The sequence below is a fragment of the Ctenopharyngodon idella genome, chromosome 15 (genome assembly GCF_019924925.1).
Source record: "Ctenopharyngodon idella isolate HZGC_01 chromosome 15, HZGC01, whole genome shotgun sequence".
Taxonomy (NCBI): Eukaryota; Metazoa; Chordata; class Actinopteri; order Cypriniformes; family Xenocyprididae; genus Ctenopharyngodon; species Ctenopharyngodon idella.
In genome coordinates this window covers 31,490,782-31,518,490 of record NC_067234.1, presented here as the reverse complement: position 1 = coordinate 31,518,490, position 27,709 = coordinate 31,490,782, and the positions used below count along the sequence as shown (strand labels likewise).

The 27,709-nt window shown below is 38.5% G+C and overlaps 3 protein-coding genes across 3 annotated transcripts in view; 2 read left to right on the top strand and 1 right to left on the bottom strand.

Annotated features, from left to right (window-relative positions):
- si:ch1073-280e3.1 (complement factor B) overlaps positions 1-843 on the top strand; it is a 28,167-nt gene extending 27,324 nt beyond the window's left edge. The window contains exon 19 of the mRNA XM_051861579.1: positions 218-843. Within this exon, the coding sequence (XP_051717539.1) occupies positions 218-376 (159 nt within the window). The 3' untranslated portion in view covers positions 377-843. The remainder of the gene's footprint in view (positions 1-217) is intronic.
- On the bottom strand, positions 552-9,859 carry neu4 (sialidase 4). Its single transcript, XM_051861591.1, has 4 exons — positions 9,600-9,859; positions 8,502-8,714; positions 8,147-8,402; positions 552-4,454 (listed from the first exon to the last, which is right to left on the bottom strand). The coding sequence occupies exons 2-4, from the start codon at positions 8,700-8,702 to the stop codon at positions 3,592-3,594; spliced, it is 1,320 nt and encodes a 439-aa protein (XP_051717551.1). The 5' UTR covers positions 8,703-8,714; positions 9,600-9,859; the 3' UTR covers positions 552-3,591.
- A 4,470-nt stretch (positions 9,860-14,329) lies between these two features.
- On the top strand, positions 14,330-23,760 carry wdr53 (WD repeat domain 53). The gene is made up of 3 exons (XM_051861594.1): positions 14,330-14,429; positions 15,222-15,716; positions 23,073-23,760. The coding sequence occupies exons 2-3, from the start codon at positions 15,228-15,230 to the stop codon at positions 23,676-23,678; spliced, it is 1,095 nt and encodes a 364-aa protein (XP_051717554.1). The 5' UTR covers positions 14,330-14,429; positions 15,222-15,227; the 3' UTR covers positions 23,679-23,760.
- The last annotated feature ends 3,949 nt before the right edge of the window (positions 23,761-27,709 follow it).

Here is a 27,709-nt window from a genome sequence, read left to right as displayed (position 1 = left end):
GTTTCGATAAGTTCAGTTGTAAAATGTCATAAAAGCTGTTTCTTTTTGTTTTGTATTTTTAGGGTCGGCGTTAAAAATGGCAGTGTGAATGCTAAGAGAACCAAGACTATATGTTTACTTTTTGTGCGGGGTCCAGACCTAAAGAACAAAGGGAACCAAACTACAAGTGTGAACAAGAGACTTCTCAAGTCATTTGTCTTCTGTTATTCTCTCACAGGTGGGAGTCATTAGCTGGGGCACTAAGCAGACATGTGACTCGAGGACGGCTGTCAGAGATGACCGGCCTCTAGACGCCCGGGACTTCCACATCAGTGTGTTCTCTGTGATGCCCTGGCTTAAGCAACACCTTTACAAGGAGCTGGAATTTCAAGCTTAGCATAGCGGTGCCGACTGAAACACAGGAATGCGTAAGAAACTATGCAGATTTGACTGAATGTTTTCAAAGTGCATGGTCTATGAGTGAGCTAATTTGATTTATTAATAAATAAAAACAGATAATTATCTCATTTATGGTGGCATTTTTTTTTTTTTTTCATAATCCCGTTTGGAAGATTGTATTAGGTAATTGCTTGACCAGAGACAATACAAAATCTAATATTCTGTCAGGACTGTTACCATCAAAGATGATAAAGAATTAGCATACAGTTTGGGTTGGTGGTGTAGATCTGTTCTGGGCAAGAACTTCCTGTCCATCAATGTGGTGTAGAATGGATAAGATATAACTGCTAAACAGAACCGAAGCAACAAAATGTATTATAGATATCATTTGAGTTTTTGATGACAATAATGTAATGAAATTAAGGAATGTCAGAGGCCAAGTACTGAATAAAAGTTAAAATATTAGCATCAATTTTCTTTGCATTTTTTGAGGTCTGAAAACATGGCCTTTTTTATTGTATTAAAAAACTTACCAGTTGTCATTTTCTGCAAATAAATGCTCTAAATGACAATAGAGTAATAGAATAAAACAAAAATGTTTATTTTACTCAAACACAAACATATAAATAGTAATTCTTGCTAATTGTGCAGTGGTCTCTTAAATGCCAGCGTTTATTTATTTATTTTTTTTAAGTTTCTAGCCATTGCCCCCAGAATGTTGTATGAATATCTGAACATACAATATGTCAAAAAATGAACAGAGTAGGGGTGGGAGAAAAAAAATCAATCCATCGATGCATCGCGATTCTCTCTCCAACGATTCTGGATTGATTCTGAGAATTTCAGAATCGATTCTGAGCTTAGTTTTTATTCAGATGCACAATGACGCTGAGTGTGCTTTAGAAACACCCGGATTCTGCTTGCTTCCAATTCCTTACACACATACACCGCTCGAACCTTCCGTAAAATAATCTTTCATAAAGTTCGGAAAGACTAAAGCGAATTAAAGCGACATTCGCAGTCTTCACTGCGCAGGATGCGCTGCACAGGTCTCACCCGTCGGTAGTTTCCTTACAAATGCTCTACAAATGTATCATTTGTGTGATTTGGAATGCAGTGGTCTTATATTTAAAATATGAATCTCTCTTACAGAAGGCTGCTTTCAATTTCAAATGCTGACGCTTTGTGAAGAGTGCTCGCGCATGTAGCTCTGCGCGACTCCATGTACTTGCGTCTCAAAATGGTTTTATGACGCAAAAAGAATGTAGCCTAAACACAGCCAGTTTTGTCTTAAGGGATTAAATGGACTGGATAAACCGCATTACTTATTGTATTTCAAAAGAGATCCGTGCGTGAATGCAACTTATTAGATCTCCTGCTGTCTATGATGTAACAATCAAAGGACAGTAAACACGAGAAAGAAAACGTTCAGATAATCTTAAATACTGAAAGCACTCTTTGTTTATTGCTTGCAATATGTTTCGTTGCTCCTCTTTATTACTTGCTACTTGCTTGGATGTTTTGATATTAGTTTCAAATTCTTAATTGTTTTAATTATTTTTTTTTTTTAAATTTGTAATTATTTTAAAAAGTATGCCTACTTATAATTTCTTATGTAAGAATATGTAAATGTAAGGATTTTAAGGTTTTTAAGTCAGTAAAGTAATTAATTAATTAATTAATGGAAAAAAAAAAAAAACAGATCAAGAATCGTTTTGGAATCGGATCGTGACTCCCACAATCGGAATCGGAATCAGATCGGATCGTGAGGTGACTAAAGATTCCCACCCCTAGGAGCCTCTGCTTTTAAACAAAAAGAAAACAGTTTATTCTCGCTTCACGCATTCTTTTTTTATCAACAATTGAATGGGGGTAAGTTTCAGAAAAAACATTTTGAACAAAAAGCTGAGAAAATTGCAAAAAACAAATAAAAATCAAAAACTACAATGTGCATAAGCAATGCTTCTATCATGTTTCTGCTTTTTCTTTACCTGTGTTTTGATCTAGAGATTCTGTACTCTTTCAGAAGATGTGTAATAGCACCCGCTACCATATAACAGGGAAAACATGGATTCCTGGAAAATTCCATCTATGGCGGGGAAAAAGTTAATATAAGCCTTGTTAACCACCGAAATTACCTGGAACAATTTGTCCCAGGAACTTTTTTCCCCCCAGACCTGTTGCTGTCTGCTTTTCCATCGCCAAGACTTTCCAGTTCCCGCTGGATTTTGTCCTCCGTATATAAGCTTAATGAAGTCTGAACCTCATCGTTGGTCCATCAGTTATAATTTTTAAACTCCATTGTTGGTTTGAATAGCAAACAACTCTTACTGCACGCACTGCAACAGACTTAAAAAAAAATGGTGGTTGAAATAAAATGCTGAGTGGAGTCAACCAATCAGCATGTTCAGTGCCCAAGTCCTACCCCCTAATGTTCTGGAACTTTGAAAAAGTACTGCCTAAAGAGCAGGGACTTTCTGAGGGGGAAATTTTTACCCGGAACTTCATTTAGACCCTGGTCCCTGCGGTCGAAACACCCCGAGTACCACCCCAAAGTCTCCCTAATTCATGGAAAAAGTTCCTGCAGTGGAAACATGGCTATAAATAGATAGATAGATAGTGTAGAGGAATTTTTATTGTTTATCATTTATTTTCTTGATCTATAAAATTATGCATTGAAATTTGTTTTCTCTCTGTCTTATGTGACATTTAAAACAGCTTGTTCAGTGGGAAATTACTGCTTATGCTGTTGTATTTTAAGAAGCACTTCTGAAACTAACAAAGGAAGCGAGGCAAAGGTGCAAATGTGTTTATCTAGACAGCTTGGAGTTCAATGATGCATCTGCTAAGTTTTAGACCACTTTCTTTTTTCTTATTCTTCTGATCCGTATATGGTAACATGCGTTATGATTGGTTTGTGGTAACAAGGAACAATAATAGGTGTATATAAGACAGCCAGCACTGTGTGAGGGTGTTCTTCTCTGTAGAACTCTGTATCTGCATTGAACAACCTTCTTGCAAGAATAAAATCAACAAAGACATTTCCTGAGTGTTTGGTTCATTACATTCTCACCACTAAAGGAATAAAGAATTTTTCCACAACAATAGATAGATAGATAGATAGATAGATAGATAGATAGATTCAAATTCACACCCATAATTTAAAAGGAGACAGCTTTTCAATTCTTGTGAATTTTACGGTTACACATACAATCAGCAGACAAAGCAGCACTCCCAGATTCTTTTCCTCTTCTTTGACCCACTTCTTTGTTGTTTGTTGTGTGGAAGGTGGTCGATTAGCTCATACAGTGTGAAGATGCAGAAGGAAATCTCATCATAAGCCGTCTTTGTGCCGTTCTCAAAAAGGCAGGCAAAGACAGCAACCGCTGTGGCATCAGCAGACATCAGCTCAACATAGGCCAAGTCTGAGTATGCACTAGGGCCTTCATATATGATCCACGGTCCTGACCAACTGTCTGAGTCTCGAGGCAGAAGACTGAGGTAAACACCCAGGTCACGGCGGGCATTCAAGCATGTAGGGTGAGTATATACCACCCATGTTGGAGGGAGGAAGTTCTGTGAAGAGCTCAGAGCTGGGGATATGCTGACTGCCAGTGGGCTGTAGATGGACCTCAACTGTCTCAGAAAGTGTTGGGATTGGCTGAGCTGGTAGACTGGGGCTGGAAATCCAATCACACTGCCATGGCACCCATTTTTTGGCTCCACCAGTTTCGGCACCAGCTGGCCGTCGTGAAAAACAGTTCCATTATCAAAACTAATGGCCTGCACCCGGCAACCTGATACACTTCGGGCATTGCAGTACAAAATGTTGACTCCATCTTCCTGATCTACCGACACCATCTGACACTCCACGCTCTCTGGCGCAGACAGCGCCTCTCCAAAATGCCACACATTTCCATGCGTGTCACTATAAAAACAAAACGAGTGTGACGAAGTCTTGCACTTCCTGCCGAAGCAATTTCTGCAGTCAATATGGTAGGTGTAGGCAGGGATTATTAGCCTTCCAGATTTTAATTGGGTTCCGTGACCTGGACCCACAGCAAAAGTGGCCCACTCTGCCAGCAATAAAACACACACAATGGTTTCTAAATTATTTTAAAACCTGACATCACGTTAGTGCAAAATATCAAACAAAGTAGTGTAAATGTGATAATTAAAGGCCAATTCACACTGCACCGACTCTGTTGGGTTTTGTCGGATCAGTGTGTTACCCCTGTCAGATTCTAATGGCGTCTGTCAGAGCTTGTTTTCGCCAATTGAACACGCTGAATCTGCGTTAGGATGTCTGGGAAGTGACGTGCTGTAATCTGGTGACTGTCGCATTGGTCTGCGTCTGTCAGTGCAGTGTGAATTGACCATATGCGCGGTTACTAGGGATGCACCGATCCGATATTCAGATTGGTATCGGCTTCGATACTGCCATTTTTGCCGAATCGGGTATCGTCCAGTATCCAAATCCGATACTGTGCGTGTACTATTCTGTGTTATTGTTAAGCTCCACAAAAGGCACAAAAACATTAAAAAGCACCATAAAGTTTCTGTGCACTATATTCCAAGTGTTCTGAAGCCATTCCACAGTTTAATTTGAGGTACAGATAAATATTTAAGTCGTTAAATTAAAGTTCACGTAAATGCCTCCCTCCGCTGCGGCTGTCAGTCATTCTCCATTCAGCATTCAGACTGTGTGTCGCATTCGGTTATGACAGTCAACACACTGAAACTCTTCAAGATTAATCAATGTTTCTATTATTATATTTAATCAAGATACCGGTAATACAATACGCATCAATATATCTTCACTTTTTGCTTTGAACTTTTCAATGCGAAGCGCTGCCGCTGCGTGATGTGACTCCATGGTGCTTCTAGCGCATCATTCTGTACACGGGATGCGCATAAGCACTTTGTGCCGCTCAGTATGTGAGCCGTTCATATTATAATACTTTTGCACAATGAAAGATTGTTAATAGCATTTGTTTTGTTCTGTCCTATCTATCATATGTTGCTGAATCATTTTAATTTTTATATTTTAATTATAAGACATTTAATAGCTTCTGATTTCGTCCACTTTCATGTTTATTCACAAACTTACAGGATAAACAAATAGGCCTAGGCTATGCATTTATTTATATTATGAACAGAAAGTATTATGAAAAAAAAAGTTAAACAAAGTCTGCGTCACTTTTCAGTTTTCATCTTTCATCTCATCTCAACACTTTTTGAGGATCGTGAGTGAACACGATCATCTCTTCCTCTTTACTACTTTACAGAAGTAAATAAACATAAATGAATATCAAAAAAATATGTTGAAAGATACAGTAGCTTACCGAATCTGTATCACGCCAGTTCAATCAGTGTTGTAAACAATATCACGTATACCTCAGAAAAGCCATTGGTTGACCATAAACTTATAGTCAGCAGCAAGAAAAATAAAACAAACTTTTTAAAACAAAATGGATTAGAAACTTAATTATGTAAGCATAAGTATTATAATATAATATATAATAAAATGAACAAACTGGGTGTGTGTAATCAAACGATCGTTTTCATTTTATTCTGGAGACTGAACTCGCGCTCTGCTTCCACACTGGAGCGCACTCACCACCAACTGGACAGGGGTGGGAATTACAGTTACAAGTTACATAATCTGTCAAAATGACGGACAGGCTGCAGATTTTTTTCCGTCACTGCTAAAAAAAAATTCCATCAATGACGGAAAATTTTCGGTTAACGCGACCTTTGAGATTATATATTATATACACGCCATACTACCGCCGGTGACACTCCACGACCGCGGTGGCGCGGTTGTCATGCCGACCGTCACAGCCCTAAGTGAGGCATACAGTTTATTAGGTAATACTGAATCCCAGGTATCGGAGTCGGTATCGGAAGCGAAAAAGGCGGATCGGTGCATCCCTAACGGTTACTTCCTGGTTTTTGTTAAGCCAGCTTGGGCATTTCCGGTGAACTGTACTCGCTGTACATCGACACAAAATCATCAATGGATGACTTTTAATGCTGTATTTATATTTTAATGCAGTTATCACACTTGCCTAATTTGCCAATAAACCTGTTTTATTGATTGCAATAAAGATTAAGCTAATGAATACGTTTGAATAGGAGGTAACACTTTACAATAATGTTCATTAGTTAAACATTAGTTAATGTATCAACTAACATGAACTAACCATGAGCAATCCGCTTGTTAAGTCGTGACGTAAGGAACACTGTTTCCGGGTCCAAGCCTCGACTCGTTTCACTTAAGAATGTCATCTCGATGGCCGGTTATGAGCGCTATTTATTCATAATAAACATTTAACATTTTAAAAAGTTAAAAATGTAAAATACTTACAGTCTACACAACAGTCTCCGTGCTCACAGCATCACCGACATTAATATTTTAACAATTTACAAAAGATGAATCACTGTCTGGCCATCTGGGATTTTGTTATGGAGATAAATGTTATGATTATAATTTTTTGTTAGTATTACACCACATCGTGTGTGTATATTAGCACCGTTTGTTGTTTTCTTGTAGTATGAGATAGAGCGTTTGGACCCGGAAGCGCTGCCGCGTGACGTCAGACTTAACAACTGAATACATTTGTTGCTGTATTTGTTAATGTTTGTTAACAAAATACAGAAGTTCATTATTTGTTCATGTTAGTTCACAGAGCATTAACTAATGTTAACAATTTTTTTATAATGTATTAGTTATGTTGAAATCAACATTAACAAAGATTAATAAATGCTGTATAAGTGCAGTTCATTATTAGTTGAATGAAAAATGAATGAAAAATGTTTATTTCGGTTGCATAACATATGAATATATGATTTACTTACATAAAAATATAAACAGAATCAACCGAAAAGGTGTAGGCTGAAGCTAATGTACTTAACTAATGTTAATGTACTTAGCTAATGTTAACTAATGTTAACACTTAAAAAAGACATTTAATACCACTATAACCAGCAGGTGGCGGCAGAGTAGCATTTATTTGTGTATATATTTGCCATTTCCTGTAATAGTTTTTCACTCAGTTTCACTTTTGAATAAATATTAAACATTATAAAATCACTAGGTTTAAAAATAAAGATCAAGGTGAAGTATGAAGAACTCACAAAATCTCATGAAAAACAATAACTGTTCTTGTGAATTACACAGAGAGCACCGCGCTTCTCTTTATAATCACCGAAGCTGTCAGTCAGTGCAGCGCAAGATCAGTGATTTCAGCACACTTGTGAAAACTCACATTTTATTCAATGAATTTAACTAAAGTGCACAATAAATATTTAATTTACAGTTTGTTGACACTTTTTTCACTCAAAAGAGTGAACGTGTGAAAACTGATGGTCACATTGAATTTTGCTGAGGAGGAACACTGAGGTATGTCTTTTTTTGTCGTCTTATGTTTGAATAACTAAATTATTTTCTTCACCACTGGCATCACCAGAAGAAATTTAAAAAAAAAAAAATTCAAAACAACATTTCACTGTTTACAATCTCACCAAGGTAAATTTCACCCAAAAATGAAGATGTGAAGCATTAATTGAACCAAAATGTATAGCCATTGTGTTGAATTCATCCAACATGACATTTATTGAATTACGCCCAGTTGTGTTACACAGAAAGACTGAAATTTCATTTTTGGGTGAACTATACCTTTTAATCTGGGATATTTTAATATTGGCTTTCAAACACACACATAATCTTTACGTATCTGGACAGAGGAATATGATCAGACTTTACCTTTGATGGTGTCCCCTATGAGTGTCCTGGTAAGGTCTGTAACAGAGCTCCAGGTGTCCCCTTGGTCACTGCTAGACACATAGCAAAGACGTGTCACGTTCTTCCCTGTAATTAACTGGTAAGACTCAGAGGTGTGACCCAGAACAGCGATGAAAAACAAGAAGACGGTGCCCGTAAACTCATCATAAACGGGGCAAGGGTTCATCGAGCGGTAGCCCTCCAGTCGAGCACTACTCAACACCTCCATGTCTTTCCACTGAGGAGAGAAATAAGATGCTTTTTTTGATTATGAAAAAACATATTCTATACATTTAATAGTTATAACAGTGTTGACATATGTTAGAGCGCATCTTACTTCCACATAGTTTTTATAAAAAGTGCCTTTGCGCATGACCAGCAGATGTGCTTGAGCGTCTGCCGGAGTCAGTCTCTCCTCACAGAAGGCCAAGAAACAGCTGGAACGAGGAATGTAGATCAAAGCAGGCACACGGTACGTAACTCCACTCGGCTCCTTTTGGAAAAGCACGGATCGTGCTGGGAAGTACTGAGACCCCATAGCCTCAAATAACTAAAAATAAAAAATTAGTTCAGGTCAGTACCCTTTTTCATCCACCAATTCAAACTTGAATGCAACATGACTAAAAGCGAACAGTGAAGTGTCACATGAGTCATGAATAATCACATCACGAATATGCAGAAGCTACAACGGCGAAGGAAAAGATGTTCAGTGCATGGTGGCTTACACTTGCTTTTTTGTGCTTGACAGCTCCTGCTTGCCATCTGATTTTCATAATGTGGAAATGAGCAGCTAGGACATTCTGCTGAAAATCTCCTGTTTCACTAATGACCTGAAGTCATACAGTCATTCATTTAAAACCAAGAAAAAGCCTTCCTAAAGTCTTCCAACTTTTAAGGAAGTAAAGTTACTTGGTGATAAAGAAAAGTGCACACACACACAAAATACATGCAGAAAGTGTGACAGTCAGTGAGGACTATTGTGTTAAAAGAAAGACAGTTGGACAGTGCAACAGAAAGCCCGGTTCACGTCAGCATTTTTACAAAACGCTTATTCTGGCTTTTAACTCAACTCACAGCTGAAAAGCGAAGCCTGCCAAGCTTTGTAATGGTTCTTTCTTCACAACAGTTTGTTCATTACAACCATAGTTAGTATGAAATATACAAACACAACATTCCATAAGAACGAGATGTTCACTTACTGTGATAATTCTTAATATTGCTGTAATAATTCCAATAAATATACAGAAAATGACTGTCTCTTATTATGAGGACAAAAACACACTCATGTCTGCAAAATCCACTTTCTGGTGTGGACGAGCACAAGCTGTTTCACAGACTTTTTCTTCGGTAATTGTGTTAAACATTCAATTTCTCAAAAACAAACCATTTAGCTAAAAGAAATCAATAAATACCAGAGGACAAAAAGGGTACTTACAGCAAACAGGCAGGATACACGAGAGCAGCGTCGTGAGATGATAAGGGTTAGATACGAGGACGTGTGAGATCAAGTGCAAGTGTGTGAAAGTGAGCGTGTTAGTTTGTGACAAGTGCACTATATAGCACAGACTTGTCTATTACATGGTGATCCATTCAGTGCCATGTTCGCTGTTTGTGCACTGACCTAGAAGTGGGCTTGACTTGTCAGCAGAGTGAAGCAGACAGAATGAAAAATAAAAGCCAATCCAAGATTGCATCTGTACATTTATTCAGCCTGGGATGATTTGTTTTATTTGGGGGAGATGGGTTGGTTAGCTATAGGGCCACATTCACAACGCTGGTTGTCAGTTTCTTGTCACCTTATCACTTCATTTATATAGCACCATATATTTACAAAATTGTTCAAAGGTGCTTTACAATAATACAATGAAATTAATTACAAACATAATAACAATAATGTTATAGTCCCCCTGTGGTGAAAATGTTTTTAATGTTGTTTATATGTGGTGTTTTTAATATGCTTTAAGACAAACCATGTGCAAATTCATAGGTCAACACCATTTCTGAGTATTTTCTCCTTAAAACTGCAGTAAACCAAAGACAGTCTCAAACCTGCGGTTTGTGACATCACAAACTACCTTGTAACCAATCACGTGAACGTGCCGGCGGGTTTTAGCATATCATTAATAGTGAACTAGCATGGGAGTCTCGAGAGAAGCCAGGTTATCCCAGTATTTTCTATTGATCTGAAAAATCTTGTAGATTTAGCAATATAACGGGTGAATGATGTATATTACGATGTTATGATGAACTATATGCCTTTCTCCACTGATGTTCTGAGTTGTTCAAAGCATTTGTAAGGATACAGATTGTTAGAAGGCAGCTGTCTGACTATGGTGAACGGGAACATGGTTTATGTAACATTAGCAACACATTATTAGCTGTTTGATAACATAGTCAAGCAAAAGGCTAATCATATTAATTACCGTCATGTGTTCGATATTTTAAAGAGCAATACCATTGTGCAGTGTTTACCTCAGTAAGTTGACCGAGTGGATCTCTTGAGCTTGTGTGAGTGAGTGGAGGTGGAGCTAATTTGCATATTCATTGATCCACATATATTAAATGCGGCAAGGGTGTAGAGTTACATTCAAGCTATTTTAAGGCATGAAGATTTTTTTTCACAGGAAAAAAATGTTGAAATATGCCATTTTGGTGATCAAAGATGAGTTTTAAGGGATAAAATTATTGACTACAGTGGGACTTTAAAAAAATCAACAATTCACATAGCATCACATGATACTGCAAATTTAAACTATAAAATAACCTGACCAACAAAGAAAATGCCAGGAAGAATTTTTTGAGTTTAGACTTAAAAATAGATGGAGTGGGTGCTAATCTAATGTGTAGCGGTAGATTGGGATTTTTCAGTCTGGCTCCTGGACGGAGTGATTAAAGGGTTGGTTCACCCAAAAATGAAAATTCTGTCATTAATTACTCACCCTCATGTCGTTCTACACCCGTAAGACCTTCATTCATCTTCAGAACACAAATTAAGATATTTTGATGAAATCTGAGAGGTTTTTTTATCCTTTCTTGAAAGCAACAAAATTAGCACATTCAAGGTCCAGAAAGGTACTAAAGACATTGTTAAAACAGTCAACATGACTGCAGTGGTTCAACCTTAATGTTATGAAGCAACAAGAATACTTTTTGTGCAAAAACAAAACAAAAATAATGACTTTATTCAACAAATGTGTCTCTCCGTCTCTCTCTGCTACGCTATTTTCATTGCAGCTACGTCTGAATGGCAGTATTGGTCGACGCCTCTTCACGTGAGCAGCACGAGACATGCGTGTGATACTGATGCAGGAGCTGACCAATAATGAGCCGGCGTTCGGACGTAAACATGGAAATGCAGCACTGCACCAACTGCTTAACAGACTGACAAGGAAGAGTAAAAATCATTGAATAAAGTCTTTTTTTTTCTTTTTTTTTACACACAAAAAGTATTCTCGTCACTTCATAACATTCAGGTTGAACCACTGCAGTCACGTCGACTGTTTTAATGATGTCTTTACTACCTTTCTGGACCTTGAAAGTGGTAATTGTGTTGCTAAAAAAAATAGGAGTAAAAAAATATATCTTAATTTGTGTTCCGAAGATGAACGAAGGTCTTACGGGTGTGGAACAACATGAGGGTGAGTAATTAATTATGGAAATTTCATTTTTGGGTGAACTAACACTTTAAGACCGAAATAAAGTGAATTGCAATAGTCTGGTTAAGTTGCTGCTTAATTCTGTTATGTTCACAAACAAATGTTCAATGCAAGAGCTGTATGCTCTATGAGCAGTCATTTACGCCGTCATCACCCGGGTGTTGATAACGCGCGAGCACGTCTCACGTTGCTATCTGTTTAAACTAAACTCATTTAAACCTTGCCAATTTAAACATTCAACCTTAAGACGCAAAAGAGAAGATTTGGAGATTTGTGTGTACTCATCCGAAGCGCGTACACGGAGAGCTGCGTCACAGCTGTATTTTGTAAACTATCTGAAGACATAGTTGGGATCGTTACTTTTTGATACAGCGTTTGCACTATTTTTTACCATTTGTTCCATGGGACAAGAGTGTTGAATGTAACTACCTAACTGGTGGTAGCATGTTCCACATACGTATTTTATTTACATTCTAAGGGGCCGTTCACACAGAACGCGTTTTTCTATTCCAATGCGCTACTTTCCCATTGTTTTCCTATGTAAACACGCGCTTGACGGACGTGCATGACCGTTACGCTCGCGTCTCGCGTCTTTTGCAGCGCCTCGCATGAGCGCCGCGTTTTTAAGACGCCGTGTCAAGTTAAAAGAATTTCAACTTTTACACGCAGTGTCGCTCATCACTGTCAGTTCCAAAACAGTGGACCAATCAGAAGAACTCGGAGGCGGGGCAAGCGATGCCAGCTTCTGTTTACAGTAGCAAGTTGGCATGACAACATGGCGGAGGAGGCGCTCATTATTATCTTATTTTCTTTTTCCATGTCAAAACTTGTATCTGTCAATTCTGCTATTTGCCTATTTCTATTATTTCCGTTATTGTTGTTATTGCATCACGTCTCAAAGGCGCGTCTCGAGACTCTCGCGTTCTACGCTGCGCTTTTTTTAAAAACCCTTCCTGAGCGCTGCGTCTCGCGTTTTTAGACGCAAAGACGCGTTCTTTGTGAACGGCCCCTAAGAGTGTGTTATTGACTGTTTCACACTCAACTTCTTTACTTTATAAGGTTACTTTAACATGTTTGTTACGTTATCAGGATTTATTTGCAGTTGTACTCTGTTGTAATTGTGAAACATGAAGACATGGTTGGTGATTGTTACTTTTGCTGTTTGCACTATTTTTGCCACTGTTTGCACCATGAGAGTATAAATAAATACAGAATATGTGTTTACATTTTAAACTTGTAATTGATTTTAATTATTATTGTGTAATTGTTGTTGTGTGATGTTTTTCAGCACAGTCACTGGAACACAACTTAAACATAACATAATCTGCTATTTTACAGAAAAAAAATAGTTTATAATAATATATATATATATATATATATATATATATATATATATATATATATATATATAAATATATATATATATATTTATAATATTATTTATAAACAATATTATCGTTCTAATCACACCGGTGTGATCGTACGCATCAAAGGGTTAACGGAGTACATGTGCAAGCCTGGTGCCAAAAAAACCTGAACATTATGCACTCGCACCAATGCAACCATGTTAAATTTTAACTCGCACATTTTAAAAAATGATCGCATTTGCAACCATTTTGGCCGCAGTCTTGCTGTTTGAGCATAAACAACATCTGTAAATTTACAACGCTCAAAGTTCAATGCAAAGGGTGATATTTTCTTTTAACTACAACAAACGGTTGGTAGGTATTACATTGAGCTTCTTCCTGGATTTGTGACATCACTAAGCCTAAAATTTACATAAACGACGCCCCCGATAACACGCAACAAAGGGGGTGAGTCCATGTTGGGCTGCTTTAGAGAAGAGGAAGAGTTGTTTTAGTAGAGTGTCATGCCGTCATTTTAACCTTAACTGCTTCACAAACGAGGGTCAATCCAATGCTGGATTTGCACAAAAGATTAACATGCGGCACATGCTAGTCAACTCCACAGAAACTACATAAATTCTATTTTCTATTTCAGATAAATGCTGTTCTTTTGAACTTTCTATTTATCAAATAATCCTGGAAAAATGTTTTCAACATTGACAATAATAAGAAATGTTTCTTGAGCAGCAAATCAGCATATTAGAATGATTTCTGAAGGATCATGTGACACTGAAGACTGGAGTAATGATGCTGAAAATTCAGCTTTGATCACAAGAATAAATTACATTTTACAATATATTAACATAGAAAACTGTTATTTTAAATTTGTAAAAATATTTCACAATATTACTGTTTTTGCTGTATTTTGGATCAAATAAATGAAGCCTTGGTGAGCAAAAGAGATTATTTTAAAACATTAAATAATCTTACTGTTCTAATAATTTTGGTCACCATGTATACACATACAGTGCAATATATATATGTATATATATATATATATATATATATATATTGCACTGTATGTGTATACATGGTTTACACACACACACACACACACACATATATATATATGTGTGTGTGTGTGTGTGTGTTAGTGTTAGTGTGTTAGTGTTAGTGTTACAAGGCGCATGATATGACGCCCTCGCGACGTCATCAGCAGGCGACAAGTGAAAACTGCTCAGGAGCGACGTGAAATCATAACAGGTCTGTTAAGATTAATAATCGATGTTTGAATGGAGCAAAAGAAAACAATCTAATGACGACAAACAATAATATGAGAGCAGAGCTGATTTAATTCGCTATTTAGTATTCAGGTAATAGTCAAAAGACGATTCGATCAATAGTTAAGCCACGAAAATACAGGTGTTGTAACGAAATCTGACTCCAGTGTACAGGAATATATTTGAACGCTATATAAAGCCTACCTTCGTGTAAAAAGATTAAATAGTATTAAATATTATTAATATTAAATATTATTTTAATGACATTCATGTGCAAGTGCAATAATGATTAATGTAAATTTGTTGATTAATGTAATTCAGTAAGAAATGGGTCTTCATGCATGATATTCATTTCAATGTAAACTTAACAGTTCTGCTTTGACAGCTGGTAGCTTTATTCCTTACCCTGTCGAAGCCTAGACAGTTTACAGTTATTTGAATCGATCTGTCATGTTTTTCGCATCCTTTATCCACACTAGCTCAATTCTGCTTATTTATTTAAGTGTTGACAAAGCTTCCATGTATGTTTTGGGTGCTTGCTGTGTGAAAATCGATCGATAAACAGATATGCTAGATAGCTCGTAATAATGTGTGAGGCCCACATTTTTTCCTTTAGTCATTCCTTTAGTTGTTTTTGGAGAACATTACATGAATGGTTTCACTTTCACCTTACAAAATATAATGTATGGGATAACCAGTGATTGTTGTGTTTTATTTGATTTGATTAATAACATTATATTATTCAATTGGTAAAAACAGTGTTTTGTGTGTGAAGGTCAGGATGTCCCGCGTGTGGACCGGCGGTCACTCCTCACCGTTGCTGTGTGCTGCAGTCTCCTGTGAATCCCAGCACATGGTGGCGACCGGAGCTGAAGGAGGTGAACTGACCCTGTGGAACCACGACGGCTCGCCGCTCTCCACGCTGCACGTGAGCATGGACGATGACGTCACGAGCCTGGCCTTCTCGCCGTCGGCACCCTGCGTGCTGTACGCCTCTCACGGATGCGCTGTTAGCGTGCTAGACTGCAGAAACCTGAAGACGGCGGTGGGTGAGCTGACAGACGTGGCTGAGGAGGAGATCAACTGTCTGTCTGTGAACGAGACTGGCCGTGAGCTCGCTGCGGCCGATGACTCCGGAGCCGTGACACTCATTGATCTACAGCAGGAGAAAGTCATCAGGACACTGCGCAAACACGACAACATCTGCTCGTCCGTGACCTTCCGACCTCGCAGGCCTCAGAGTCTGGTGTCTGCAGGACTCGACATGCAGGTACGACACTGATTGATGAATGACGGTTTGCCTGGCGAGAGCTGAAGGCTTTCGCATCAAGTAGTGATGTGCACAGTTGTACTCGGTGCTGTGTGTATTCTGAATGTCGGACAAACAGAAAAACTTGTCTGCCAATGCTGGTAATTAAAAAAAAAAAAAAGGCCTTTCAGAAGGCCTTTATTACCAAGAGTCTGAAGTGGATGTTGGTCAAGAAAAAGACATCGGAAATAATATACACACTTCACAACTTATTCAGAGAAATGATGCTGACTGCGTATGGATTTAAAGACATGAAGCTTTATTTGCAAGCATTTATACTGTCGCTCCGAGATGATGCATTCTTAACCTTTTTAATATATTATAGTGCAATTTAGTAATAGGGATTGCATATTTTTTAATTTTCAATGTGTATATACAAATCAATTCCTGCTAATAATCCCAGGTATATATTCCTGCTTAGTATTTCCTGCATAATTACTGTTGTGGCAAAAATCAACACACTCTTACTGCATAAGAGACAAACACGTCCAATTGTCTTTCAAAAGTTTTATTTCTTGCAAGAAAGGTCAAACAGTCAACAGAAACACCAGTAGCTGCAGAGTGTAAGACAAAGAATGAAAGCTTCCCTTCACTTTTATATCTCTGATTTACGTTATTACATCACATTTATACTCTTCATCTCTGATTTTCATATAAACAACTAATTGAGGTACATCGCCCAAATCATAGAACTAATGATAGCATCCTTCATTTTACAGACATATAGCATGTACCATCTTAGTTGTATAATATCTTTTCGCAACAGATCTATTTTGTAGCCCAAGATGTGTCATTGTCGAACCTTGGTGGTGATTTGGAATTCCTTGAGCTGATTTCACCTGTACACAAACCTTAGACAGGATAGAAGACATTTCTTTGCAATAGTTCAACATGTCATGTTCACACAATTCGGTTGATGTCACTCGTTGTTTAGCCCCTTCCATTCCCAAAAATGGGGTCTTCCAACCTAATTTAAAAAAATGTTCTCTGCCTCTGAACATGCCTCTGAAAATCAAGGTTATTTTCAGATAACAGATTACACACAATCTTCTGTGTCTGCTCCAGCACTTCCTACAGAAACAGAGACTTATTACATTAGTTTGTCAGCACAAACAGGAATTCAAACCACATCACCTCAAAAATCGTCTACCACCCTGAACCAATAACGGGCGTCTGTGTAGATAGTCACAATTTTGTCAGTCATCAGTTTACCCGCTCCAGTGAGGGTCACAAGCTCATCTGCTTATGCCGAATAATTAGAGGACAGCGGCCCTCTTCACATTCCATGGTCACAACGTATCCTTCGCAATTCAGGCCTGTTGTTTTGTCTCTGAAGGCAGAGCCATCTACAAACAACACGTTCTCACAGTTATCAAGTGGTTTGTCTCGCAGGTCAGGTCATGGTGTACAGACCTGATCAAGGATGGTCAAACAACACTGATGTTTCTTTCCCATCCTCCTTTGTTCTCCCACCAGTCCTTCATACTGTGAATGTTACTGGGCTCTCTGGATAATTTTTATTGCCAGTGTGTCACTGTTTCTCTGCCATCAAGTCTACAACATTTTACATTTATCATTGTGACCACACAAAGCTGAGAGTGTTTAAATTCAGACCCTCAGTTGAAGTTAGACAAGGGGTTTTAACCCATGGACGGCAATCTTCAATTTTCCAATTCCAATTTACATAAATGCTTAAACATACTAATCCAGAGAGTAACTCAAATCAACTTAGACTAGGAGCATTTTTAAAATTATCTTTAGGTTAAATGCTGAATTCACTTAACTTTCTTTTGAATCTGCAAAATCAGTCTTCATCTCTTCATTCCCCACCATGTCTTGGAATTATCCTCTGCCATGTCTAATGACCTGCAGGAGTAAAACTATGATAGAGACATATTAGTTCAAAATCAACACAGCCTCATGAATTCAGGGATTCATCATAATGCTGAATCCTAAACTTCTATACCGGTTTTTGCCCATAAGACAACCAACATCATGTTACTAAATTTTACTATGGTCTCCCCAAAAATGACGGACAATCACCCCATGGTCTCAGTCGGCTCTTGAAAGCTCATTCCCATCAGCTCTTTATCATTATTCTTTTCTCTCAGGGTGTCCCCTGCACATGCAGGGACATCGGCCCTGCACATGGTGGCGACAAAGATCAGACAAAAAGTTGCTGGTCATAGAGGAAATTCATCAAAATAGTCACTTCTATCATTCAAGGTCTGTATTACTAATTTAAAGACCTCTTTACACTCACTGAGTTTTACTTTGACACATTTAACAACTAATTGCCCTTTTCATGGCAATCATTTCTTTTAACATCTCTGTGTCCATGATTTTCAACTGAGACACTGTACTTCACTATAAATCACTTATGACACAGGCTCAGATAACAGCATTTAGCTGACTTTGAATGAGAGAGACTCTGAGGATTTCAGGACTAGTACACTGTCTTTTTATAACTTTTAACATCAAACTTTATCTACTACCTTTTGACTGGCCCAGCTTAAGACTTTGCCAGAATTGACATTCGTTTTCAAATAAACAACTGTGTTTATATTTGTCTTTTACTCACACATCAGAGAATTAGAAATTACACATTTCCAATCAGGTTGAGTCTCTGTTACAACTGGCATTCTCATTTTTGCCATTTAAACTCCCTTCATTTTGACCATCAAAAACCAAACATTTAGAAATGTAAGGTCCTAAATCATTTTAGTTATTTTACACTGTGATAGCGATCCGCTCATCACATAAAAAAATAAAAATAAATAAATAAATACTTGAGACTGTTCAAATATTTTTCCATAAGGTGAAACATTTCAGAATTTTCATTTTAATAACATTAATTTTGCTGCTATATTTCCCTTCATTATAGCCACTTATCCCGCTATCAAATAGTTAGTCTGCAGATGCAAAACATATTATTACTGTGGTTTCTACTGTTTTGCAGAACCACAATGTTATTTTACTCATATCTCAACTACAGCCTTATAGCTGCTTTCTCCTTCAAACATTATTATATAAATTGTAATTCTCTCGACATCTAATGTCATGCATCCATTTAATGGATGCATAAACAAAACTTTTTTGTAAGTTACATTCAGTCTTCCTTCCCTACATGCCCATTCTTTCTGCATCAACCTTCTTTTCCCTTCTGTCTGCTTCCTCCACCCAACAATATCTTGTCTGCTTACATTTCACACACACGCCGCTTTCACACAACATCCCCACATCGCAGTTCTCTTCTTCTCATTCCCTTAAGTCTTATGACACTCAACATTACTTCTCTCTAAAAATCATAATATTTGACTAATTTTCCTACATCTAGCATGCATTTTTGGCCATACAATCTTCTCATTTAACAAAACACTGGTGTATCATATTTTCTACAAGCTTACTCTAGGATTTCCCTATATTGGATCTCCCGACTCTCGTGGATTTACCTTTTCGATGCGCACCTAATAATCTGTTGGACGTCTCCTACAGATCTGACCTTTAACCCAAAGTCGGACAGTTTGAGCTAGGGCTGCATGATTATGACAAAAATCATAATTGTCGATTATTCCCTTGAAATTGTAATTGCGATAATTACGATTATCACAATTTACATTGAATGATGTATTGAATAGCTTTATACCATTGTTTGAAGCAACTGCATGCCATATTTTTGTATAAAAATAAAAAACAATCTGAAAACGCAAGTTTTTCTATAGCATTAAACCTCAAATGTCAACTATATATTGGTTTGGTTTCTTCTTTAAATAATAATAATAAAAAAGTCAACATATGCATGGTATAATAATAGGGGATTTTGCCACCAGTGTGGCTCCCTGAGAACTAATGTTCCCCTAGGGCCTGAAATGACGTAAACTGCGCTTGTTGTTACTTTTTTGACGCCGCTGAGAACAGTTCAGACAGAGCCTGAGCACACAGTACTCGCATTCTCCATCTTCATTAGTTTACGATCTGTTTAACAGTCCTGTCTAATACGTTATTAGATAGATTTGTTATACAAAGAAAGAAGACAGTATATGAAAAAGTATTAGCTTTTGCCGTGTGGTTGATGCCCAATGTCGCTAGTTTAGCATAAATACATAATCATGTTTCGCTTGGTCTGCTCAAAGTCGCGCTGGATTTTCTCCATTGTGTACGGTTGAGAGGTCCATCTATCACTGTTTTCCATGTTTGTAGTTAGTTTGTGGAGTAAATACGTAGGCTGTGGACACGGCTTTTTAAAAATGGCGGTTGCTGGTGTTTCGCGTGCGTTCGATATATCAGTGTACACCTACGTCACTGTTAGCTCCTTTTATGCTGGGTTAGACATTTTACACTCTGTAGTGGTCGTGAACTCGTGATTCGCCTCTCACAACATGACATTCTCATAACACACCTCTAAAACACGCAGAATAATGTAAGTGTATTTTTTTTTCCTTGTAATCGCGCCTTTGAACGATTACGAAATCTTGGCATCCGTAATCGTAATCGCGATTAGAAATTCGATAAATTGTGCAGCCCTAGTTTGAGCCTCAATGCTCCCGATCTTTTTAACACAAAACCTCCAGCTCCAGCTTAAGACATTTAAGCTGTGTCACCCTTTCACAGATTTGTTCTCTGCGGTACCCTGACTGCAGCTGGGCACAATCCCAAAAATTTGCTTCAGTATGTGACCCAGCCTAGATTTCTCAGAAACCTCCCTCCATGGAAACGTCTTTACTGTCCCAACGTGATGCAGTTTCCGGGAACGTCTTGATCGTGCTGCCTCTGCCCAGAGTTTTGTCTAAATTTTGTCATACAGCCTAAGTTCCCTGACTTACAAATTTATTCCTGCAGCACCCTCACTGCAGCTGGGCTCAATCCCAAAAAATTTGCTTCAGCTGTATGACGCAGTTCAAATTTCCCCTTTAAAAATTACCTTCTGCATGCGCGACCTCGATTCCCCTTAGAAACCCCTTGACCACGACCACAGAGCCAGCCAGAGCCACCAATATGGTTTGTCCCGTTTCCTAATCTTTTTACCCAATTCTCCAAATCACAAATTTTCAATTTGTCCTGTTTCCTAATCTTCCAAATTTTACCAAACCTCCATTTTTTTTTTTTTTTTTTTTTTTTTTTTCAATTTTCTTTTTCTCCCTTAATCACTCTTAATCACAAAATTTCAAAACTTCAATCTCCCATAAAAATTTATAATTTATCTCTTACCAGAGAGTCGTGATGCCACCTGGGTTCGTTTACTGATTCCAGTGGTGTCCCCTTCTGGACCCTGGCAGTCGGCCCCTCATCCCTCAATCTATTCGGAGTAGGGCTGAGACTACTAAATCCAGGATGGTTAGTCACCGTCCGCTCTCGGGTCCAAAAGGCACATCCAAGGAATCCCACTTTCTGACACCAAATTGTTGTGGCAAAAATCAACAGGACTCTTACTGCATAAGAGCTAAACACGTCCAATTGTTTTTTGAAAGTTTTATTTCTTGCAAGAAAGGTCAAAAAGTCAATAGAAACACCAGTAGCTGCAGAGTGTAAGACAAAGAATGAAAGCTTCCCTTCACTTTTATATCTCTGACCTCCAAGGCTGAAGCCTCTGTCCTTTTACCATATTGGGAACATGTTTACCACTTCAGTGTTTTTCCACTTGTCACCCAAAGAATGCATACTTAAACACTTCTGAGAATAACAAAACCATTTAACCATAAGCATATAAGTAAAATCATATGGAAATTATACAGAAACACAAAATTTCCCCCACATTACGTACATAAAGAAGTCTGTCTTGTGTTAGTTGAGTTGCTTGTGTCGGCAGTGTGAAGTAGACTCACCCATCTTAACGATTTCAATATATCACTTATCCTGCCTGAAAAGACCATAAACAGGATAACGTTTGAAGTATCAGTTAATGTACCTACATTTATCTTAAAAACTGTTTATGTGCAACTGACACGTTGCAGATCGGGTGATTTTAGGTCGATGTTTTGGATGTAGGTCAGTAATGCTGTTTGTCGGTAGGGAATAGTAAGATGGCCGTTTAAACACTTCAGTTGGCTTCATCAGAATGCAGTGAGCAATCCAGATCAGTGATCAGACTGATATTAGTAGCCTATAGTCTCTAATTTGAAATAAATGCACATTAGACTTTTGTTTCTTTTTAAATAATTGCCATTGGTTCAGGTCTAATTTTATCGGCTTTGTCTCGGGTCGAGTTTTTCTTTTTCAAAAAAATGAGTTTCTACATGATGGGTTGAGGTAAGAAGTATCAGATGGCTCCATCTGATACTTAGGATCCCAAAAGACCTGGTTTGGATCAGATCCAGTCCTGTTAACACGTGATAATAACAGGCAGACAGGTTGTGACTGAACTCAAGGAACAGGACTGGACTCAAAAGTGAGGGAAAAGACTTGAAAAGAACTGATCTTGCTGGGGTGCTTTCATAGTTTTACATGATTTACAGATTCACAAACTCGGATTGGTGAAGTTGCATACACTGATTTTGCAGCCAAATTTTCCACAATATGGTTTCTTTTCTTTTTCTTTTTTTTTTGGTTTGTAATATTTTGAAATTCTATATACTGTCCCATCCTTAGTACTGAATTTTCACCAGCTATATGTTGATGATGCAAAGCAAAACTTTAAATCTTCCCCCGCCAAACACGGAATTTTCAGAGTTTCCGTGTTTTCACTGTTGTACGGTAGGGGGGCGCTATTAAACATCTTCTGAAAGAGAACCGAATCAAAACACAGGCAAAGAAGAAGCAGAAACAAGCGATAGCATATGTAATCAGATGCATATGTAAAATAATGTGATCATCAACATTCTACAGAATGTAAATCAAAAACACCTAACGTTACTGAATGAAATGTCAACCCATGACGAGCTATAGGACTGTGAAGCTTTGGGGGTGTTGATGGACTTGATCTAATACATCTGTGTTTTGATCATCGCTCTGAATCTGATCTGGATGTAGTCTTTGAAAAAAAAAAAAAAAGCACAATTTTTTCAGCTTTTTGCTCAAAATGTTGCTTTTTTATGAAACTTACCCATATACAAGTGTTGATAAAAAAAAGAATGCTTGAAGATAGAATAAAACGTATATTGCATGTTCAGATATTCATACAGCAAAATATTCTGGGGGCCATGAAATTTTTGTGAAAATGATCAGAAATGCTGGCAGTGACTGGCAACTTTTACAAAAATTACTGGCAAGGAAAGAGTTAAGGTTAAAAAAAAACATGTTGCATATGGAAACTTGTGAAGCGACAGAACTAGGTAGACCTGAATGTAATGATGAGTTTGATTTGCGTCTCTCACGCTGCAGGTTTTGCTGTGGAACCTGCCGAAGCCGCGTCCGCTCTGGAGCTGCAGTCTGCAGGACACGCAGGAGGAAGATGCTCGTCAGATGTTCAACCCTCCTCTCGCACACTGCGTTGGTGTGGCGTCCTGCGGCAACGTGTTTGCCTGTGCGGCCGAGGACGGCTGCGTCCATCTGCTGCGGGTGTCTGAAGACGGCAGGCTCCGGGAGCGAGGGACGCTCCAGGCTCACAGTCAGGGAGCGTCGCAGTCTCACTTCATCAGCTTCCTCTCACACCCGTACTGGCTGGCCACCGGAGGGAACGATGGCCTCGTGGCTCTCTGGGACCTCAGTCAACATCCACTGGTGGAAAATGGCAGGAAGGCTAAAGGCCACAAAAAGAGAACTAAAGCCAGAGCCAAGAAACGTGACAAAAACCAGAAACAACAGGAAGAGGAGGCCGGCAGTGCTTGCTCTAGTTCAGAGACACATGGAAATATCGGGCCCAGACAGTGTTTTCAGCACGGAGAGAAGGTGAACTGGGTGTGTCCGGCTGTGCTGGAGGGAAAGCCCAGTCTTCTGGTGATGGATCAGAGTTCCTGCCCATCTGTGTATTTGTTGGATCAACTATAATATACATCTGAATTGGCCTGTAAAAATCCTTTACATGTATTAAAGTTATGTAAGCTTCATGCAAGATCTGAAGCTTAAATGATGCCTTTTTATTGCTTTTATTGCATTTATTGCTCCTCTGTTGATCTGATTTGGGCATTTTTCAGGGCTTCACACTGTGACTAAGTGGTTGCATTTCACTGAGCTTTTCTCCTGCTTGTGTGACAGTTTTGTTTGAACTGGTGACACTTTAAAGTTAGTCAGCTCTTATAGAGATTATTCAAGATAATATGCATGGCCATTTCTGTTGCATATAAGAACAATCAAACAGCAAACACTTCTCATATAAGTAAGATTTCACAACAATTAACTTTATAATTCTAATCAGTGACCCACCTCTGATAACCATTAGAAGTTATGGTCATTGTTGAATGAATAATACTTACCTTGCACAACTCCAGGTGTGAACACCAGTTGCATGGCTACTGTTAAGCTGATGTGCAGCTCACGCTTAAGTCTGAAACAGACACAAGGACTCAAATGGCAGCAGACATTTTAGACGCCTTGCATGAATCTAATATATATACTCTTCCCTGGCTGTTTACATTCACCTAAGACAATCAAATACTCACCAAGACAAGGCATTTTGGATTAATTTTGTGTGTATTTGACCATTCAAGTGCAATAAGTTGCGAAATATAACTCTGTTTGGTACTTGCATCCAGACCAGGTTTCAGAAGGGTGCTCGTGGGCGCCTCGTTTTGCTGCTGATATGCTCCCTTAAGGCTGATATATGCTTCTGCGTCAGACCTACGCCGGAGCCTCTGCGCCGTAGGCTGTTTTCATTTATACTTCTGCGTCGTTGTTCTCGTCGACGTGCATGCAGACCACTAGTAGGCAGTGTCCGAGGTCATGTTGAGTATCAAGGCAAAAGCCAAAGAAGCAGCAGCTTGTCATGTACGTTGTCAGAGAAGCTTCAGCAGTGATGGCGGCAAAAGGAAATTACTTTTGCAGTTTGTCAGTGCATGTCCCCTGAAATACGTTTTTCATTCCTATGGAAGTTGAATATGCTCGCTCTTCTCCGCTTGCTCTGTGCCAGTTTTTTTTTTTTTTGGCCTGAGGGAGGGGTTCTAGCAGACCAATCACAGCACTTACGGTCCACATAGAATTGACACGTTGTTTTTGAAGAGGTGCATGTCAGGCTATGCCACAGGATACGGGTGCTATACAGTGGCGTAGCCACGGGGGGGGACCTAAGGGGGCCTAGGCCCTCTCATTAACATGTAGGCCCCCCAGATTTCTGATCGATTTGTTATTCTCACGTTGATTTGTTACACTGACGCATGCTGCGCGGTAAAATGCAACAGCTGTTTTTAGACTTATTGGTTTGATTATTTCACGTGTTGCGCGTAGCCTCTGTTGTTATTATCTTTGCGCGTGAGAGTTCATTATTATGCGATGAGTGACAATGTGAAGCGGCACCCGAGGCTTCCCGTTTCCAGGACGCGCATCTCAATGCAGTGAAATCCGGTGGGTGCTCGGGCTCACTAGATACTCTCCATTCATTTTAACCAATAAAAAGTCGTAAGAGAATCAAGAACCTCTGACTGCAGCGCACACAGCTTTCTTCTCATCGCTATAGTTCATTTGAGGCAGTTTCCGTGGCGTTATTTGCTCTCGCTCAGATATTGCGTGTGCGGCTGTGCGTGCTCAAACTTTGTTCCATGTAAATCAAACATGCTTTTTTCTCTAGAATTGTCTTCTCTCCTGGATTCAATGTTGCTAGAAGCTATCAACCATCAAACTTACATAACCGACTGTTAAAATAACACCTATAAATTGTAAAGAAATTAAGTATCTTTTTATACAATAACTCCATGTAGCTACAAATTATATAATTTCCAAACTTAGCCTACTTTAGTCAGCCAGCTCTCTAGATATTTTTTATTACCTATTTAATATATATTTTTTTAAAGTTAAGTGCTTATTGTAGCCTAAATAGATGCTTATTGAATTATTATATTTAGCGAACCACTACTGATCATCAAATAGGACTATATCAGCATGATAAAACTGTTATAGATGAGATAAATCTTTTATCATTATTAATTTAAAGAATTCATCATGAAAAAAAAAAAAAAAAAAAAATTTAATTAATGAAGGAAATACATTTTAACAGTCACTGGTCGACACCTACTGGCATAACAATATAACAGATACAATGTTTATTTAAAGCTTAGTTTCAAAGGTCGTCTACTCTTTTTCATCGCGGCTACCGCAGTTTACTTTCACATAAAAATACAGATAAAAATTATATACATATACATATATATATAGAGGCCCCCTCATTTTTAGATGCCCCCCGCCCCCCCCCCCCCCCCCCCCCAAATAAATAAAATAAAATTCTGGCTACGCCACTGGTGCTACACACAGTCGTGTGTGTAGCACCAGTACACTGTAGCTGTGGCGTGCGCTGACGCAGAAGTATAAATCAGCCTTTAATGTGCACTTTTGCTGAGCCACACTGAAGTGAGCTCTGCAGCAGACTTCAACCAAACAGACAAAGCGTCTGTTACGTCACATTACGCATAAAGCATTACGTCACAAAAGTGTGGACCTGGAGAAAGACCTCAAGGGCTTTACTGTAGACAGTGTTTGTTGTACAACTCTGACAGCAATTCTAATGAATCTTTGGCTTTATCTAACCTGGAGTCCCTAACCCAGGGGGAGCCTGGAAGGTTAGCAAACAAAAGTGTAACACTGCACTACAGTGGCAAGGACAACAGTTTTTTTTTTTTAAATGGATGTCAATGGTGCAGAGGCTTATTTTGAAATTTACAGCAAAAAAAAAAAAAAAAAAGTTGTTGTTTCATAAGAGAAGTCACACACAGTTTTGTGGGGGGAGCCAGAATGGTGACTGAGTAACATCCTTGTACTGGGACTCTGCATTCATTTGTGTTACTTCATCTGAGTTAGTCTTTTTTTTTCTTTTTTTTTTCTTTTCCTTCCAACTTTTCAATGAGTGTAATGGAAGAAGATATTTTCTTGTATTTTCATAAGCAGATGCTTTTGGCCTGGTCTCTAATATACAAACAACTTTTCTCTGGACAGATATTAATTATAGAGTAACAAAGATAATCTCTACAGAAATGAATTGCCTTTCTTTGATAACTGATTCAAAAACATTCTTCTAGTTTGACAACTTCTTAATCCACTTGGCAGACTTTATAGCTATTCAGTTTTTATTTATTTATTTATTTTTATTTTTTAAACAGAAGTACAAAATCCCTATATTCTTCTTGGCGTATTCCTTGTGTCCGAAGATGAATGAGAAAGATTTTGTCTAAGGCGGCAAGCTCTCATGTGACTGCAAAGGCCTATCTTAGACTTGCAGATTCCTGAGCACAGGGAAAGGTCTGGTCGCAGTCATTGGGTGCTTGAGCAGCCAGTTCTTTCATGCTTCGCTTGGGCAGTTTTCACTGTGTTTCACTCAAATTCCCTAGCAGCCTTCGATGTGATGGCTGAGTCTCACAGTTCCATATTTTCCAACTGTTTTTGTGACAGAAGTGACATTTGGACAGAAATTTGTTACAGGAAAATTCAATGCAATGTGCTGTCACGTGCTGTCAGTAGCTTCAGTCATCAAGTCTAACTAGGCAGTGTACATTGCGTTCACATTTGTAGTTCGGTTCTTTAGTTCATTTGGTCCGGATCAAAAAAGAAAAGAAAAAAACATTTAGTCCTGGTCCGATTAGCATTCAGATTGGCAATTTTATCACCGAACCAAAAGATACCGAACCTAAAGGCATAGGGATACATTCACAACCTGATTGGTCGGATTTTATGACGTATTGCCTATTTTGAGACAGAACTTACGAACATCCAAAACAATGCTGAGGTGAATGCGCTCGTTGTGTGTGCGTAGCCTGCATGTGATGGTATTTTGGCCAGCTGGGAATTCGTGAAAATGTGTTTTATAAGCTCTCAGCTTATAAAATGTGTAAAGGAGTCGAAACAGCGGCGGGAATCCGTCCGTCACACTCACAAACGAT

Excerpts from the sequence above, each read along its gene's own strand:
- neu4 (XM_051861591.1), bottom strand. The coding sequence starts at position 8,702 with ATGGGGTCTCAGTACTTCCCAGCACGATCCGTGCTTTTCCAAAAGGAG. Across the intron at positions 8,403-8,501 it reads TTTATAAAAACTATGTGGAA|TGGAAAGACATGGAGGTGTT; the intron begins GTAAGATGCGCT and ends TTCTCTCCTCAG. Across the intron at positions 4,455-8,146 it reads CATAGGGGACACCATCAAAG|AGTGGGCCACTTTTGCTGTG; the intron begins GTAAAGTCTGAT and ends TATTGCTGGCAG.
- wdr53 (XM_051861594.1), top strand. The coding sequence starts at position 15,228 with ATGTCCCGCGTGTGGACCGGCGGTCACTCCTCACCGTTGCTGTGTGCT. Across the intron at positions 15,717-23,072 it reads CTGCAGGACTCGACATGCAG|GTTTTGCTGTGGAACCTGCC; the intron begins GTACGACACTGA and ends CTCACGCTGCAG.